Source organism: Malus domestica, chromosome 08 (assembly GCF_042453785.1).
Source record: "Malus domestica chromosome 08, GDT2T_hap1".
In the NCBI taxonomy this organism is placed as follows: domain Eukaryota; kingdom Viridiplantae; phylum Streptophyta; class Magnoliopsida; order Rosales; family Rosaceae; genus Malus; species Malus domestica.
In genome coordinates, this window is record NC_091668.1 from 9,306,091 (window position 1) to 9,322,318 (window position 16,228).

The following is a 16,228-nucleotide window of genomic DNA, read 5'->3' on the forward strand; positions in this document are numbered from 1 at the left end:
CTGGAAGAGTAGGTGCCTCTTCGATTTCTGAGATCGGCCCTCGTGGTCTCTCAGCAGCCCAGCTATTGAGAAAGCAAGCCTCTTCGATTTCTGAGATCGGCCTTTGTGGTATTTGAGCAGCCCAGCTTTTGAGAAAGCAAACACCTCTTCGATTTCTGAGATCGACCCTCGTGGTCTCTGAGCAGCCCAGCTTTTGAGAAAGCAAACGCCTCTTCGATTTCTGAGCAGGCGCCTCTTCGATTTCTGAAGCTTCGTCGAGTGCAGATTTTTATAGGGGCTGACATTAAGTTCCAAAGCACACTTGAATATCCACTAGTAGAAGCTCCATTCTTGCACTTCTAAGATCTTGATTTGTTCGACCTCTTCTCTCTTCAACACCTTCGAAAATGTATGGCCCCTCCGACCGTCGTTTTGACTTGAACCTTGTTGAAGAGGCAGCCCCGCCTTCTCCAGACAACATATGGCGCCCATCCTTCGTCTCCCCTACTGGTCCTCTTACCGTTGGGGATTCCGTGATGAAGAATGATATGACCGCTGCGATAGTGGCCAGGAACCTTCTCACTCCTAAAGATAACAGACTACTTTCCAAACGGTCTGATGAGTTGGCTGTTAAGGATTCTCTGGCTCTCAGTGTTCAGTGTGCAGGTTCTGTGTCTAATATGGCCCAACGCCTATTTGCTCGAACCCGCCAAGTTGAATCATTGGCGGCTGAAGTGATGAGTCTCAAACAGGAGATTAGAGGGCTCAAGCATGAGAATAAACAGTTGCACCGGCTCGCACATGACTATGCTACAAACATGAAGAGGAAGCTTGACCAGATGAAGGAATCTGATGGTCAGGTTTTACTTGATCATCAGAGATTTGTGGGTTTGTTCCAAAGGCATTTATTGCCTTCGTCTTCTGGGGCTGTACCGCGTAATGAAGCTCCAAATGATCAACCTCTGATGCCTCCTCCTTCTAGGGTTTTGTCCAGTACTGAGGCTCCGAATGATCCCCCTCCGATGTCTTCTCTTTCTGGGGCTCTACCGACTGCTGAGACTTCTCCTAAGCAACCTTTGTGAAGGCTCCCTCTTGTTTGTTTATTTTGACTCAAGTATATGTACATATTTGTAACTTATCGGGGATATCAATAAATAAGCTTTCCTTCATTTCAAGGTATTGTGTTAAATACACCAAAGCCTTCTTCGCTAAGTTCTTTGATTTTTCTTTTGTTGAAGCTTGTATGTTGAAGCTTTGTGAGTGGAGCATGTAGGTTGAGGTAGTGTTCCCTTAATTTCCCGAGTGAGGAAATCCAAGTCACTGAGTGGGATCGGCTATATGAATCTTAGAACGCCATTGTGTTCTGTCCTGTGTCATGTCATCCGTTAGATCCAAGTACTCTAAGTCTTTTCTTAGGGTCTCTTCCAAAGTTTTCCTAGGTCTTCCTTTACCCCTTCGGCCCTGAACCTCTGTCCCATAGTCGCATCTTCTAGTCGGAGCGTCAGTAGGCCTTCTTTGCACATGTCCAAACCACCGTAACAGATTTTCTCTCATCTTTCCTTCAATTTCGGCTACTCCTACTTTACCCCGGATATCCTCATTCCTAATCTTATCCTTTCTCGTGTGCCCACACATCCAACGAAGCATCCTCATCTCCGCTACACCCATTTTGTGTACGTGTTGATGTTTCACCGCCCAACCTTCTGTGCCATACAGCATCGCCGGCCTTATTGCCGTCCTATAAAATTTTCCCTTGAGCTTCAGTGCCATACGGCGGTCACACAACACGCCGGATGCACTCTTCCACTTCATCCATCCAGCTTGTATTCTATGGTTGAGATCTCCATCTAATTCTCCGTTCTTTTGCAAGATAGATCCTAGGTAACGAAAACGGTCGTTCTTTGGTATTTCTTGATCTCCAATCCTCACCCCTAACTCGTTTTGGCCTCCATTTGCACTGAACTTGCACTCCATATATTCTGTCTTTGATCGGCTTAGGCGAAGACCTTTAGATTCCAACACTTCTCTCCAAAGGTTAAGCTTTGCATTTACCCCTTCCTGAGTTTCATCTATCAACACTATATCGTCTGCGAAAAGCATACACCAAGGAATATCATCTTGAATATGTCCTGTTAACTCATCCATTACCAACGCAAAAAGGTAAGGACTTAAGGATGAGCCTTGATGTAATCCTACAGTTATGGGAAAGCTTTCGGTTTGTCCTTCATGAGTTCTTACGGCAGTCTTTGCTCCTTCATACATATCCTGTATAGCTTGGATATATGCTACCCGTACTCATTTCTTCTCTAAAATCCTCCAAAGAATGTCTCTTGGGACCCTATCATACGCTTTTTCCAAATCTATAAAGACCATGTGTAAATCCTTTTTCCCATCTCTATATCTTTCCATCAATCTTCGTAAGAGATAGATTGCCTCCATGGTTGAGCGCCCTGGCATGAATCCGAATTGGTTGTCCGAAACCCGTGTCTCTTGCCTCAATCTATGCTCAATGACTCTCTCCCAGAGCTTCATTGTATGACTCATTAGCTTAATACCCCTATAGTTCATGCAATTTTGTACATCGCCCTTATTCTTGTAGATAGGCACCAAAGTGCTTATTCGCCACTTATTTGGCATCTTCTGCGTTTTCAAAATCCTATTGAAAAGGTCAGTGAGCCATGTTATACCTGTCTCTCCCAAAACTTTCCACACTTTGATTGGTATATCGTCTGGGCCTATTGCTTTTCTATGCTTCATCTTCTTCAAAGCTACAACCACTTCTTCCTTCCGGATTCTACGATAAAAAGAGTAGTTTCTACACTCTTCTGAGTTACTCAACTCCCCTAAAGAAGCACTCATTTCATGTCCTTCATTGAAAAGATTATGAAAATAACCTTTCCATATGTCTTTAACCGCGTTCTCTGTAGCAAGAACCTTTCCATCCTCATCCTTGATGCACCTCACTTGGTTTAGGTCCCTTGTCTTCTTTTCCCTTGCTCTAGCTAGTTTATAGATATCCAACTCTCCTTCTTTGGTATCTAGTCGCTTATACATATCGTCATAAGCCGCTAACTTAGCTTCTCTCACAGCTTTCTTCGCCTTTTGCTTCGCTTTTCTATACCTTTCACCATTTTCATCGGTCCTATCCTTGTATAAGGCTTTACAACATTCCTTCTTAGCCTTCACCTTTGTTTGTACCTCCTCATTCCACCACCAAGATTCCTTTTGGTGTGGGGCAAAACCCTTGGACTCTCCTAATACCTCTTTTGCTACTTTTCGGATACAACTAGCCATAGAATCCCACATTTGGTTAGCTTCCCCCTCTCTATCCCACACACACTGGGTGATTACTTTCTCTTTGAAAATGGCTTGTTTTTCTTCTTTTAGATTCCACCATCTAGTCCTTGGGCACTTCCAAGTCTTGTTCTTTTTTCTCACTCTTTTGATATGTACATCCATCACCAACAAGCGATGTTGATTAGCCACGCTCTCTCCTGGTATAACTTTGCAATCCTTACAAGTTATACGATCCCCTTTCCTCATTAGAAGAAAATCTATTTGTGTTTTTGACGACCCACTCTTGTAGGTGATCACATGTTCTTCTCTCTTCTTAAAGAAGGTGTTGGCTAATAAGAGATCATATGCCATTGCAAAATCCAAGATAGCTTCCCCATCCTCATTTCTCTCCCCAAAACCATGGCCACCATGAAAACCTCCATAGGTATTTATAGAGTTTTTGAGTGAATTTTGAGTTAAATAATTTTTTTTAAAATTATTTTAGCCATTGGATTTAAATTTGGGATGTTAGATCTTTTTTTTTACCATTGGATTTGATCATATTTGATCTCAACCGTTGGATACTATAAATTTATAAATATAAAACAAAAAAATTTAAAAAATTGAACGTGGACCATTGGATCAATCAACGGCCCATTTAAATTGTGGCCGTGGATTAGAAAAAGGAGTCATTAGGCTCATTAAGAACTTTAGAGAGCCAGGGGACAAGCCCACATTGGTGGGGTTCGGTTGCTGCAAAGCAAGCACGTGCAAGGGCGTGCGTGGGTGAGGGCTGGGCATTTGGGCTTCACCTTCTGTTTTCCATTCTAACATGTGGGGCACACCACTAACCCAACCCACATTTTTGGCCGGAATTTGGTCAAATTTGAGCTTCTAACCCATAGCCCCAAATTGGCCCAAGGGTTGGAAGGAAATTGTTGGGAAGGGGGGGGGAATATATGGTAAATTTTAGAACTTACTCCAAGGGTTTGAGTTGGTCTAAGGTCCTCTTTTTGAGGACCTATGAGGACCAAATGTATATTACTCACAAGGTTATACTAATTTATATCTGAAGGCTTAAAATGTTTGACAACAAAATAAAGCAAAACAATAAAAATGTGTTTTCTAATGGTTCATTAATTTTAAGTTAGTTATATTTATTAAATTGTCAAATATTTTAAGCATTTTAATATAAACTAATATAATCTTGTTTCCAGTTTCAAAATAATATTGTTTTTACACATTGATCATCCCCTTTCTTCCATCACCTTTCTTTGTCCATTCTTATCTCGAAGACACAAAGTGAAAAAAAAAAAAACAAAAAACAAAAAAGGGTTGTCACTTAGTATTATGGAATATTAGTATTCATCTTCATTTGTAAGTGAAATGTATTAGGTTTGATTATTGCTAAAGATGAATTTGAACCAGATTTAGCACACTTTTCATCTCATAATGTAGAAAATATCGTTTATTAAAAAAATAAAAAGAGCCCGAAAATACGAGACCTATGATATGGACAAGGGTCATAACACCCTTTTCTGGGCCGACGATTGAGTTGGGCCTGTTAAAAACATTTTTCATTGTGATCGAAATACAAATGTTACACAATGTGTGTTTTTATATAAATGATGAAAAATTTTATTTTTTTAAATTATTAACTTTTAATATATATATATATATATATATATATATATATATATCTCATCATTAGCCAAAGCTTCTGAGGTGTTCTTTTGAGATTACTGCTTGCTTAATGTGATTAGCATTGCATTAGCGTCTGTTTAGGATTACTTGAATTCGCAATTTGGGAATATCTGATGAACTTACTTTGGTTTTTCGCTCCCGCAATTGCGAACAGACAGAAACAATAGATAAAGTGATGAGGGAATTGGGAGAGCAAGTGCTGGAACGAGAGTTCTGTCAAAGTACTGCAAAAAGTTTTAAGTGAGTTTCATTTCATGCTTAGACTTTCGTATCGTATTTGATTGAATCCCTTTCCGAATGATCCTTTCGGACTCTAACTCCTGCTTTGGTGTTTTAGGCCTGTGCAGTCGCTCTGCAGCTCGTGCTGGGAAACCTATTGTAAAATGGACTGAGGTTAACACTTTCTATCTCTTTTTCTGCTTTTCATTTGATTGCACTTGTTACCGTTGTTTTTACCATAAGGCGGCATTGATTAATCGTGTCTAAAGCGCTTCTCTGTTGGAATGGTCCTAGTTGCAAAGCTGGTTCGAGAATAGGGTGAAAGAGTCACCAAACATATGCAGAAATTACCCTTCGAATAACGCACACAAAAGTTCTGAAATACCTAAAGGTGCTTCTCACAAGTACTTGTTGCTTTATGTCTAGGATATAGTACTATACAAGCTTCTAAGGCTTTTAAAAACTGGTTAAATCAGATTATTGTGTGTTAAACTATTGTACCCAAAAATAGAAAAATAGTGAATGACAGACCAACCGAGATAATCGAAGCTTTCAACTGTGTTCGTAGTTGTTTAGAGATTTTTTCTTTCTGTTATACGCTAGCCACTAAATGTCATTATAACAAGTTATTTGAACTGTTTCTGTATCACATAATATCATTCGTAAATCATTTTACCTAAAATTTTGCAAATTTCCGTTGAAAGCAGAAGAAAAGATCCCAGATGTATCAGAGTTGGAATTTGAGGCAAGGTCATCAAAAGATGGGGCATGGTTAGTATACAAACAAGGATGACTTTGTCATTGAATTTCTCGGTCCCTTTACGTGTGTTCTTGTTGGATGCATCAGTTTGTCATTATTGCTATCTTGTTGGTTATTAGCATTTTTTTTGTGGCAAAACCTTGGGCCTAATTTGGTGAGCTTAGCAAACTGGGCGTTTGTTACAAATCATGAAAAGATTGATACGAGGCATTTGGTGAAGGATGTAAGGAAATAGATCCTCATGTACACCTGACTAACCTGTGAATAATACAAGTTTAATGCCTCGATCGATGTCTATTCAGCCACCTCATTGTTAAGCCAAGAGATAGGACAGAGTTTGAAAGTATAATGAAAACTAAAATATAGTTTCAATGCTTGATTTTTCCTATATATTTTGATAGCAACAATCTTCAACTGTGTGCGCCGTTGAATTTATGTTCTGATTGCCTTGATTGTAATTCTTATGGAAAAAGCTTTTTCTTCAACTGAGTTGAGGTCCAGGCTTCACCTTGAAAGTCATTCTTCAAGTGTAAAATAGCTCTCCAAACTTTATTCTTTCACTCAATTTTCATCTCTGGTTCGTTATGCTATATCTGTACGCTTTAACTGACCGTGAACCTCTACATGTTTTGAGACCATGAGACGCTTTCTATCTTTTTCCTCCAATCCTATCAGCCCTTCTCCTCTCTCTCCCCGAATCTCTTATATTGCTTTGCAGGTATGATGTTGAAAAGTTCCTTGCTCACAGATTCCTTAGAACGGGCGAAACTGTAAGTATTTAAATCATAACTTATTGCTCTATCCGTGAATATACTGCTGATCGACACGTTGGTCTGAACTTTGAGTACGTATAAGTCTAACCGGAGAGTTGGAGACCACTTGGATTTGGAAAACAGCGTACAAAAACCAGACCTAGCCATACATAAGTTCATTAAGTGACCTTTGTCATTTATTAAAGGAAGTTCGTATCAGATTTGTCGGATTCGGAGCCGAAGAGGATGAGTGGGTTAATGTGAAAAAAGCAGTGCGGGAGCGCTCCGTGCCACTGGAGCATTCAGAATGTCGTACATTGAAGGTTGGAGATCATGTCCTCTGCATCCTGGTAATTCCAAAGTTGTAGCATATATTTTGGTGTAAATTAACCGTTAGATCTTTCAAGTTGGTAGCCTCTTACATTTTAGTCGTTTCGTTAATGACTAGGAGAGGAGAGATGAAGCAATCTACTACGATTCCCATATTTACAGATATCCAAAGGAAAATGCACGATATAAGGGGCCGCCGGTGTCTTCACAATCCGGTATAATCCCGACAACTGCGAGGCGAGTATTGCTAATCCTTTTTATTTCCCTTTTTCGATTCAGTCTCGAGCTACTTAACCGTTGATCTGATGATGTTTAATGTCCTCCAGGAATGAGTCCGTTTGAGGAGATTGTGTCGTCGCCCAAAACTTTAGATGCTGCATGCGTTTTCTCAAGTTGATTCACTCAACGCCGGCTCAGTTTTGTCTACCTTTTTTGTACTCGAGCTGTGTGAGGGCAAGAGAGACAAGGCATCCTGGATTGTCGATATACGACAATCTATGCCGCTTGTGGATTTGGATCATCGGAACTAGAGATGGGCAAATACCCATTGGCTATGGGTAACTACGGTTACCCGTCCATTTAAATTAAACAGTTACGATTATGGGTAACCGTTTAGATAAATAAATGGTTATGGGTATAACCGTTTACCCGTGAAATTTAAATGGGCGGTTATGGATATTAACTACGGTTATAAACGGGTAACCGTTTACCCATTTATTTTATATATGTAAAACTAACACAAATCATGTTCTCGATCCAATAATACTTAGCACCTAATAAATTAGCAAGAAATTCATCGGTCATTCTCTCAATAACACTACTACAGGAATTATGATTCTCATCATCAAGGAATTGGCTAAATTAATTTAAATTCCTTGCTCGGATAACCGTGAAATTGACATAAATGTTTTGATAGAAATGTCTTCTAAACAATTTTTGTAACCCAATAATACTTAGCAAATATTATATTTACCTTCATTGGTAACAGTTAAAAATATCGTCTGTAAACTATTATTTCAATTATTGGAATGGTATAAGGACTTAAAAAATTAAAATATGGAAATGTATAATGAATGTACTTATAATGGTGTTTAATTGTCAAAAAAAAAAAATGAATTTTTTTTTTAATTTTCAAGTTGTTAAAAAACATGTAGACGAGTGAAAAAAGGGTAATAGTAAAAAAAAAGATAAACGGGTTAAAAAGAATAAATGGGTAAACGAGTATTAAACGGTTACGGTTAAATAAGTATGCGGTTATGAGTATGGTTAACCGTTTATAAACGGTTATGGGTATGGGTATAACCGTTTATGCAATTACCCAACGGGTAAACGGTTATACGGGTATGAGCATAAACGGTTATGGGTAAATTAACTGCGATTACCCGCCCGCATAACCATTGCCCATCCCTAATCGGAACCCATTTGTTGGTACGTGTGCGAGTCTACACAGTATAGACTAGGGTTCTACATGTATGATCACAGGTATAGAAGACGATCATTGCATGTCTCGCAGTTCGTAAAATGCTTTTGCATGGAAGTGGTCTTATCTTTTAGGGTAAATTGCCATTTGATCCCTTGAATTATTAATCCAGTTGAAATTGACCTCCTAGATTATTTTTTTGGTAAATTAATTTCCTAAACTATTTGAAACTAGACAATTAACTTTTTGTCGATAGAATTTTATCCACTATTTCGTCAAATTCAAGGGCAAACTAGTTTTCCATCATGAATTTTTGCTTGTCAACCATAACCATCAATAAATTTAGGGAGTTTTAACAAAAACCTGCAATATTGTTTACTTTAACGAAAAATTACATTTTTACACTAAAAAGTCAAACTTGATACTATTAACTTTACTTTTTATTTTGTCCTTATCGTTAAAACTTAAAGTTTTAAAATCATTTTCATTAATTTCCCTATAAAATTATGACATGAATACAAAATAATGTGTAATGACAATATGATTTGATCCGTTATTATGCTATATATTTTACACATTATTTTATGTTCGTGTGTTACAATTTTATTGGTGGTTACCATTGACAATTAAGAATTGATAATGAAATGACTAATTTTCTCTTGCATTTGACGAAATGGTGGACGAAATTTAATAGCAAGGGGTTAATTGACTGATTTTAAATAGTTTAGAAGTTAATTTACCAAAAATAAAATAAAATTCAAAGATCAATTTCGATTGGGGTAATAGTTCAGGTGGTTAAACCGCAATTTACCCTATCATTTATTATTGAATTTTCATTCGGGGAAAGCAAAAATAAGCGTACATAGAAAGGATTTCTAGCAACAAAGCCATCAAGGCAGTGTCATGCATGGAATGTAAAAAGCTTATGAGACGGTATATGCTGCAAAAATAGGTTTTATGACGGCTTTTAGAACTTTGAAAATTCATATATTTAAAAAGATGACATCAAATACTGCAATTCTTCACTTTGACAGTGGTAAATTCAACCTAGATGCCTCAAGTTCAGCATGGATATATCATCTGAAAAGGCGAAATCATGACATGGCGGAAATTAGTATGATCGATCAGTTAAAACCAGAAAAATCAGCACCGCAATGCCATGGCTAAGATCACTTTAAATCTGCATCTGAAAAGGAAACCAAATGCTTGGAGTTGAAAGGAAGGCTGTATCTGTATTCTGTATGGGTGAAGCACATTTTTCTTATAGATTCGCATGCACATTGGAAATAATAACATACATGATTTATCAACAAGATTCATTGTTTTTATGGTCTAAACACGAGATGCATTGTTGAAAGCATGTTTTTAGAGTTTGCGTACCACTAAACTCAATGACTAAAACTACCCATTACAGCTTCCGAACAAAGCCAAGGCTCTTCATTCTTTACCTCTTTATTTCCCTAAAAAAGGACCAATGTTTTTTGGCATAAGCAAACGCAGTCATGGTGCAACACTCATTTTTCTGGCTCTTAATCTGCCTGTTACGTTTAACTACGTTCCTTCTAGCACCTACTATTATTAAGTTTCCCAAGCTGTACCAGTAACCGACTTACAAGCTCATATATGCAACTAGACCGAACTGCAGCAAAATGATGCAGTCACACAAGACAAAAAGCAGTATGCAATTAGCGTTTAACAATAGTTACCGGGGCAGGGCGAGGGTTGGGTGTTGGGAAGTTATTTAAAGAAAGATGGCTTACCTTGTGTTTGAAAACTCGCACTTCCACCAATAGCAGCATCACGGATGGATATGCAAGAGCCACCAAGTCCCGCATGCAGCTCAACTTAAATCTATTAGAAACACGAAGAGAACAGTTTACATCATCTAAAACAATTAAAGAAGGAAAATGAAAGGGACAGGAAGAGAAACCTTACTAACTTGAGTACACACAGAAATACGAGTGATGTGCAACAGATGATGAATGCCAATCGATAATGAGATCTTTTAGCTACAAAATCAGACACAGAAAATTACAATATAAACTGCAAGAGAGAGATTTGCACAAAATTTCCTTCGGACATACAACTTACCAATGGGCAAGAAGGCTCCATCTTTCTCGGCATCATAGATCTTATTTATACACTGGTGCAATATAACCTCCCCTACAGCAGTTCTGCTTCAAAGACCTTGACCAAAATTATCAACTATTTAACCTGTAATACTCATTTATTCACTGGAAATCTAGCATGGTCATAGAGCGCAACTCCTATGTGTAATGTACAGATTAAGAAAAGGTCAGAATACATAATCAGCAGTTATAAATAAAAGGACACAAGCATTTGGAAAGTGATCGAGATTAACTAAAAAATAAATAAGATGACCACGTAACCATTACACACTGATACTCTGAAGTATACAACTGCTTTCTGTTTAATGGTCAAATTGGGACATCTCATCTTAAAGTCCACAAAGAAGCTCACCCCTTCAAAATAAAATAAAAAAATAAAAAAAATAAAAAAAATAATAAAATAATAAAATAATAAAAAAAATAAAATAAAATAAAAACTAAGCACAAACTGAAGGGATAAGAATGTCCAAAATCACAGCTAGTCATAGATGTACGTTCCCATATTCTATCGATAATCAAAACATGACTTGTGCACATTCCTTCAACCCAAGGAATTATTGCTCGGCAATATACAAACTTTTGCACTATGGGAGCGAATAAACAACTTCCCAGTGAGATATATAATAAGGTCAAAAGATTGAAGACAGTGCACATGTACTTGTAACAGATGCTATGTTATGGTGGCAATAAAGAAGAGTTAAGCGTACATCAACTCCCAAAATGCCAAGACCAATCAATTTCCCGTGAGAGGATCTTTTCATTCTGAACAGGCACTACATGGTAAAAGCTGGCTTCCGGCTCATAGAGGTGAATTATCAGAATTCCATCAGCAGCATCTACTTGCATGTTCATGAGACAGTTCTACCGTAGCAAATTGATGCAATATAAAGGTTCTTTCCCCATTTCTCCTGCACAGTTGCCATAGAGAAACTTGAGCTTTCAGAAAGAAGAATAAAAAGGGAAAGGCAAGCACGAAGAAAATGAGTAATCAAATATTCCACCTTAACATGTGTACTAGGAAAAGCAGAAGTCCGAAGCGTCTCTTGAGTTTCATCTGCCGGTTTTCTCCTTGGAACACTAAGGACAAAAGCTGCCTGATCCCAAGTTGCTGCAGTTGACGTGATGCGGTAACCATTATCCCACCTTCGATGAATGCCTTCACTTGGATAGAGAAAATCTAGTTCCACAACCTAAAATAGCTCATTTCAAGGGAGGCAAAATACAATTATCAGCTATATTTTCTCCACACCAACGTGCATATCAATAGATAGGATATTTGGTAATCCAAATAAAACCTGTTCAGAAAATCCAGCACCGCGGGACATAACAATAGCCCATCTACTCCCAGCAGTTGCCATTGCTGTAACATGAAATCCTTCCCTCCATTTCTTATTAATCCACTTGAAAGGAAATGACTCGCTGACTTTATAGGACTGCTGTAAGTATTGGGTCCCTGTATAAAGCAATAGAGGACCAGTTAGACATTTAGACTTGCAATGCAGCTCTACAGAACCACAGATGCACAATTAGATTGACAAGGTAGCTCTACAGAACCACAGATGCTTAGACTAACCTTTAGACATTACAACTAAAGAGCTTCCATTGTTTGCTCCTGCTATCGCACTAATATAGTAATTCTTGTCCCACTGCTCCATAATCCATTCCTTTAAAACAGAGAAATATTATGATGATGTGTTCATTTAAACAAGAAATAGTCATAATCGTCTATGTACCGTAATCTAAAAGAGAAAAAAATCCACTGATATAAACAACAATGCTTGTTGCAAGCTGAGTTTCAACGTCATAAGACAACCATTCTTGATATGACGGATCACTAACCTTATGCAGAAAATATGGAGAGAGTTCATAAACTTGGGCACTGAAGCCAGTGCCAGCATCCATAATAAGAGCCCAAAGATTTGAACAGGAAGCCACACTGCTAATAAATAACCCATCTTCATTTCCTTTCTCAATGTGCTGGGGGAGCCTCACATCTGCAACATTATAGTGATATCTACAACAAATGAAAACATAAACTTATAGGTCAAATTTGAATTTATAAATTCCAGTGTAAGAATTCTAAGGATATACAAATTCTAAGGATATACCTTTGCTTCATAGGCCTACGAGCATTGTATACACTAATCCATTGGGTTGCAGGCATCCCCATACGAATCTTCTTATTTGGTTGCTCATCATCCTCTTCCTCCATGGTCAATCTTGCTCTCTTTTGTCCAACTTGGCATATAAGCTTTCCAATGCAAGAAGTATAAGTTAGCTGAACTCCAAATGAAGATCTATAACTAACATCCATAAAACATAGTCTGCATAGATGCAAGAACATTCAAAATACCTTCTGAGCACCATCAGTATTTATTGGCCTGACATCTGGGTTTGGGCCAACAATTCCATCAAAAAGGGATATATACTTTGCATAGTTTGGTTCTTCGTCAAACTTCAAATTCACCACATACTCAACAAATTGTCGGAATGGCTGAGGGCAGAGGCAACACAAAGTTTCTGGGGAAGTGGCCATCTTTTTCTTGCAGACAAGAAATCCTTTATTTTCCCCCTAAAAAATATAGTGTATTTGTGTTAGAATGGCATACATAATCAGATACAAGCATAAGCATACACAAATTTTGAAATTATCAACCTGATATCCTTGCCATGGCAACCGACCACGAAGAAGAAATATCAGGGTGTAAGCTAGAGATTCCAAGTCATCTCTCCTGCTACCAGTTCTACCAAGATGAGCATGCACACTAGCATACCGCACCGTTCCCCTGCAGCACATTAATGATCAGTATACCAATAAGTAAAATCTCTTTGTGTTTTTGGATTACTTGCAAAGATCGTCATATTTACAGTCAAATAATTAATCAATGTTTATTTCACCTGAAAACATCTGGACGTTGATCATAGTCGACATGCAGACCAGTCGAATCTCGCCACCTGGTGGCTGTCACGTAAAAACAGGCAATGAGATGACAACGCATTAGGTAAATTAACTTGACAAGTGATTTCAGCTGTAAGGAGATTCTATAACAATGACTTACCTAGTCCAAGGTCAACAAGAAACAGCTTCTTCTCCTCAGCAGTTCCAGGGGGGCCAAGCAAAAAGTTCTCAGGTTTTACATCCCCATGTACATAACTGTCATCAACATCATCACAGAGATTATGAAGCCAGGTACATTGCAATCTATAACTATATTGAAAGAAATTCTGAAATAAAATATCACCCTCTAGAGTGCATCTTCTCCAATATGGATATTCCCTCAATGGCAATACATGCAACCATTTCAATTGACATCCTGAAATTTAAAAGGTAGGAGTGTCAGATAGGCAGACAGTGTTAAGTGTTGCAAGCAAACAGTAAGGTGAAAAATGAAAATCTTTTTAACAGGGTTGACATTTTCATTATAAAGACAGGAAGAACTTACGTGTGCGAGCTGTTATTCCAGACATCCCACAAACTAGGCCCAAGCATATCCATCACCTGTATACCGAGTAGGGTTGATTTATAATTCTGAAACTACGCTAATTAGGAACTACACCTAAAATGAAATTTAAGCAAACAACTCATACCATGATATAGTAGTCAGCTTGCCGACCCTTATAATGAACCCTTGGCACCCCATGACTACCGCCAAGTGCACTGGATAGACATACGATTAAGTGGGTCACAATACAAGACAGTGAGGGTGAGAAAGTGATATCTATCCATCAAACATATTACAAGAGAAAAGGGAGCCTCTTACTTGTAAATCTGCCATTCATGAGGTGGACCATAATTACATCCTTTGCTACTTCTATGCTCAAATTTCAAAGCAACCTAGATGAAACAGATATGTTAATACAAACCCGACATAACACTTGTTTTCTTTCCAGAAAACAGATTATTCAATGATGTTACGCCACAAGGGGACATAAAAAAGATGACTGCACACCTCAACAGCTCCAGGGCCGGCCCCCATGCGTCGACCAACATATACTTGACCAAAGCCTCCTTTCCCCAATTTCTTCTCTATTTTGTATACCGGGGAACCACCAACCTGGACCTGTTGTCAATAAATCCGGGAACGAACAAAATTGTCAAAAAGAATACAATGAAATGCTAATCAAATATTTCCCAGCTGAAGCACATACTATTACGAAGCAAACTGCATTTTGCTGCCACTTCCCCACTCACAAAGAGTTCATTGCCCACTTAAGTAAATGAAAAACAGATATACAAATACCACATTCCCCCCCATCCCACTCGAAATAAGAACAGCGAATGCGAGACTTTCAAGACCTTCCTCAAAGTTAATAGCTTATACGACTTAAACGTGGAAATAAAGACTGAGACTTTGAATGGAACAAACAAAATACACAAAAAGTCTCTCTTTTTCTCCTTCCCTCAGCCCACACATGATCCAAACAAAAACCCAACAAAAAAAAAATTGAAAAAAAAATCAAAGAATAATATTTAGATATAATTTTTTTTTAAATAAAGTGAAATGGAATGCAGGCAGTGAACAAAAAGAGTGACCTTCTCGGGAATAGGAGCTGCGCCCTCATCGTCAGCTCCGGGACCCTTATCGCCACTGCGGCCGCCGCTATCGTACTCGTCCATGGCTCTCTCACCAGCCTCCTCCTTAAACGACCTCTTTTCAATCACCGGACCACCCTCGGCCCTCCTACGCTTGCCGGCACCAGCTACCTTCTTTTCCTTCTGATTATTAATCTGTTTCTTCTTCTGATTATTATTATTCTTCTTGTTCTGCCGAGTCCGTACAGTCGCCTTCCGGGGCGGGGTCTTGATGATCGGGTGCGGGTTTCGGTTCGGGTCAGGGTTATCGGGCGCCCGGTTTCTCCGTGGTCGCAGCTCAGGCATGGTAAGGGCGGTGGCGGTGGTCCATGAAGAGCGAGAAGCGCGCCTTATCGGGAAGATTCATGAAGCTTTTAGAACCATCGGCGGAAGAAATCGATCAGTGTGGATTGCTTAGACGGACAGAGAGAAAGAGGGAAATAGAGAGTGTGTAGAGAGAGAAAATTAGGGTTTGGGAGAGAGAGAATTTTGGAGATCTGTGGAGGGAAATCAAATGGAAACGCAGGAGGAAGGAGAAGAAGGGAATCTAGATTTTTTTCAGAGCGGAGAGAAAGAGACAGAAGCTATGAACAGATGGAGATGTAAATTCGTAAATTTGATTTCTATATTTTTTTGTTTTTGTTTTTTTCATATAATATTTAATTAGTTGAGATTTTGAAATTAAAAATGGTGATCAACTAACTTTTTTTTTTTTTTGGGACAAGAAATTGGAATGTATTTTCATTTTATATTTTTGTTATTAATTGATGATTTTAAGGTAGTGTTTCCTCACTGCAAATGTAGGGACCATTACAATTTACGAATATAAAATTTCTCATGAATTGCCATTATTATGGTCTGATGTATTCATTTAGCTAATTGTCTGGTGGTGTTCATTAGGTTTAAGTTTTAATTTAGTTAATAATGAATTCAATAACAAATTATACTGTCTATTATATGGTTTAACCGAACTGCTTTTACACATGATATAAAAATATCGATGTAAAAAAAAGAAATATTCTAACGAATTGCAAAGGGCTCACGTGCTCCACTTTCAAGAAGGGGTAACGGGCAAAAATTGAATGT

General features: G+C 38.3%; 2 protein-coding genes across 15 annotated transcripts; one reads left to right on the plus strand and one right to left on the minus strand.

Annotated features, from left to right (window-relative positions):
• Positions 1–5,010: 5,010 nt before the first annotated feature.
• Positions 5,011–7,806, plus strand: LOC103410728 (protein SAWADEE HOMEODOMAIN HOMOLOG 1-like). 2 transcript variants are annotated; one of them, XM_029106942.2, is made up of 7 exons: positions 5,011–5,199; positions 5,307–5,352; positions 5,886–5,949; positions 6,657–6,708; positions 6,911–7,040; positions 7,139–7,257; positions 7,347–7,806. In XM_029106942.2, the coding sequence occupies exons 1-7, from the start codon at positions 5,135–5,137 to the stop codon at positions 7,360–7,362; spliced, it is 492 nt and encodes a 163-aa protein (XP_028962775.2). In that variant the 5' UTR covers positions 5,011–5,134; the 3' UTR covers positions 7,363–7,806. The 2 variants fall into 2 exon arrangements, 1 of the variants encoding a protein (XP_028962775.2); XR_011583639.1 differs by lacking the exons at positions 6,657–6,708; positions 6,911–7,040; positions 7,139–7,257; positions 7,347–7,806 and adding an exon at positions 5,473–5,569 and having other exon boundaries at positions 5,058–5,199; positions 5,886–6,312.
• Positions 7,807–9,378: 1,572 nt separating this feature from the next.
• On the minus strand, positions 9,379–15,767 carry LOC103441148 (casein kinase 1-like protein HD16). Of its 13 annotated transcripts, none has more exons than XR_011583654.1 (20): positions 15,104–15,767; positions 14,520–14,630; positions 14,331–14,404; positions 14,158–14,227; positions 14,013–14,068; positions 13,812–13,883; positions 13,629–13,723; positions 13,468–13,531; positions 13,226–13,355; positions 12,923–13,141; positions 12,678–12,820; positions 12,409–12,583; positions 12,143–12,233; positions 11,865–12,022; positions 11,571–11,759; positions 11,277–11,477; positions 10,532–10,627; positions 10,380–10,449; positions 10,201–10,291; positions 9,379–9,520 (listed from the first exon to the last, which is right to left on the minus strand). XR_011583654.1 is itself a non-coding variant. In XM_008379847.4 (16 exons), the coding sequence occupies exons 1-16, from the start codon at positions 15,446–15,448 to the stop codon at positions 11,418–11,420; spliced, it is 2,052 nt and encodes a 683-aa protein (XP_008378069.3). In that variant the 5' UTR covers positions 15,449–15,767; the 3' UTR covers positions 11,033–11,417. The 13 variants fall into 13 exon arrangements, 1 of the variants encoding a protein (XP_008378069.3); XR_011583656.1 differs by having other exon boundaries at positions 9,379–9,626; XR_011583657.1 differs by having other exon boundaries at positions 9,379–9,677.
• Between the last annotated feature and the right edge of the window lie 461 nt (positions 15,768–16,228).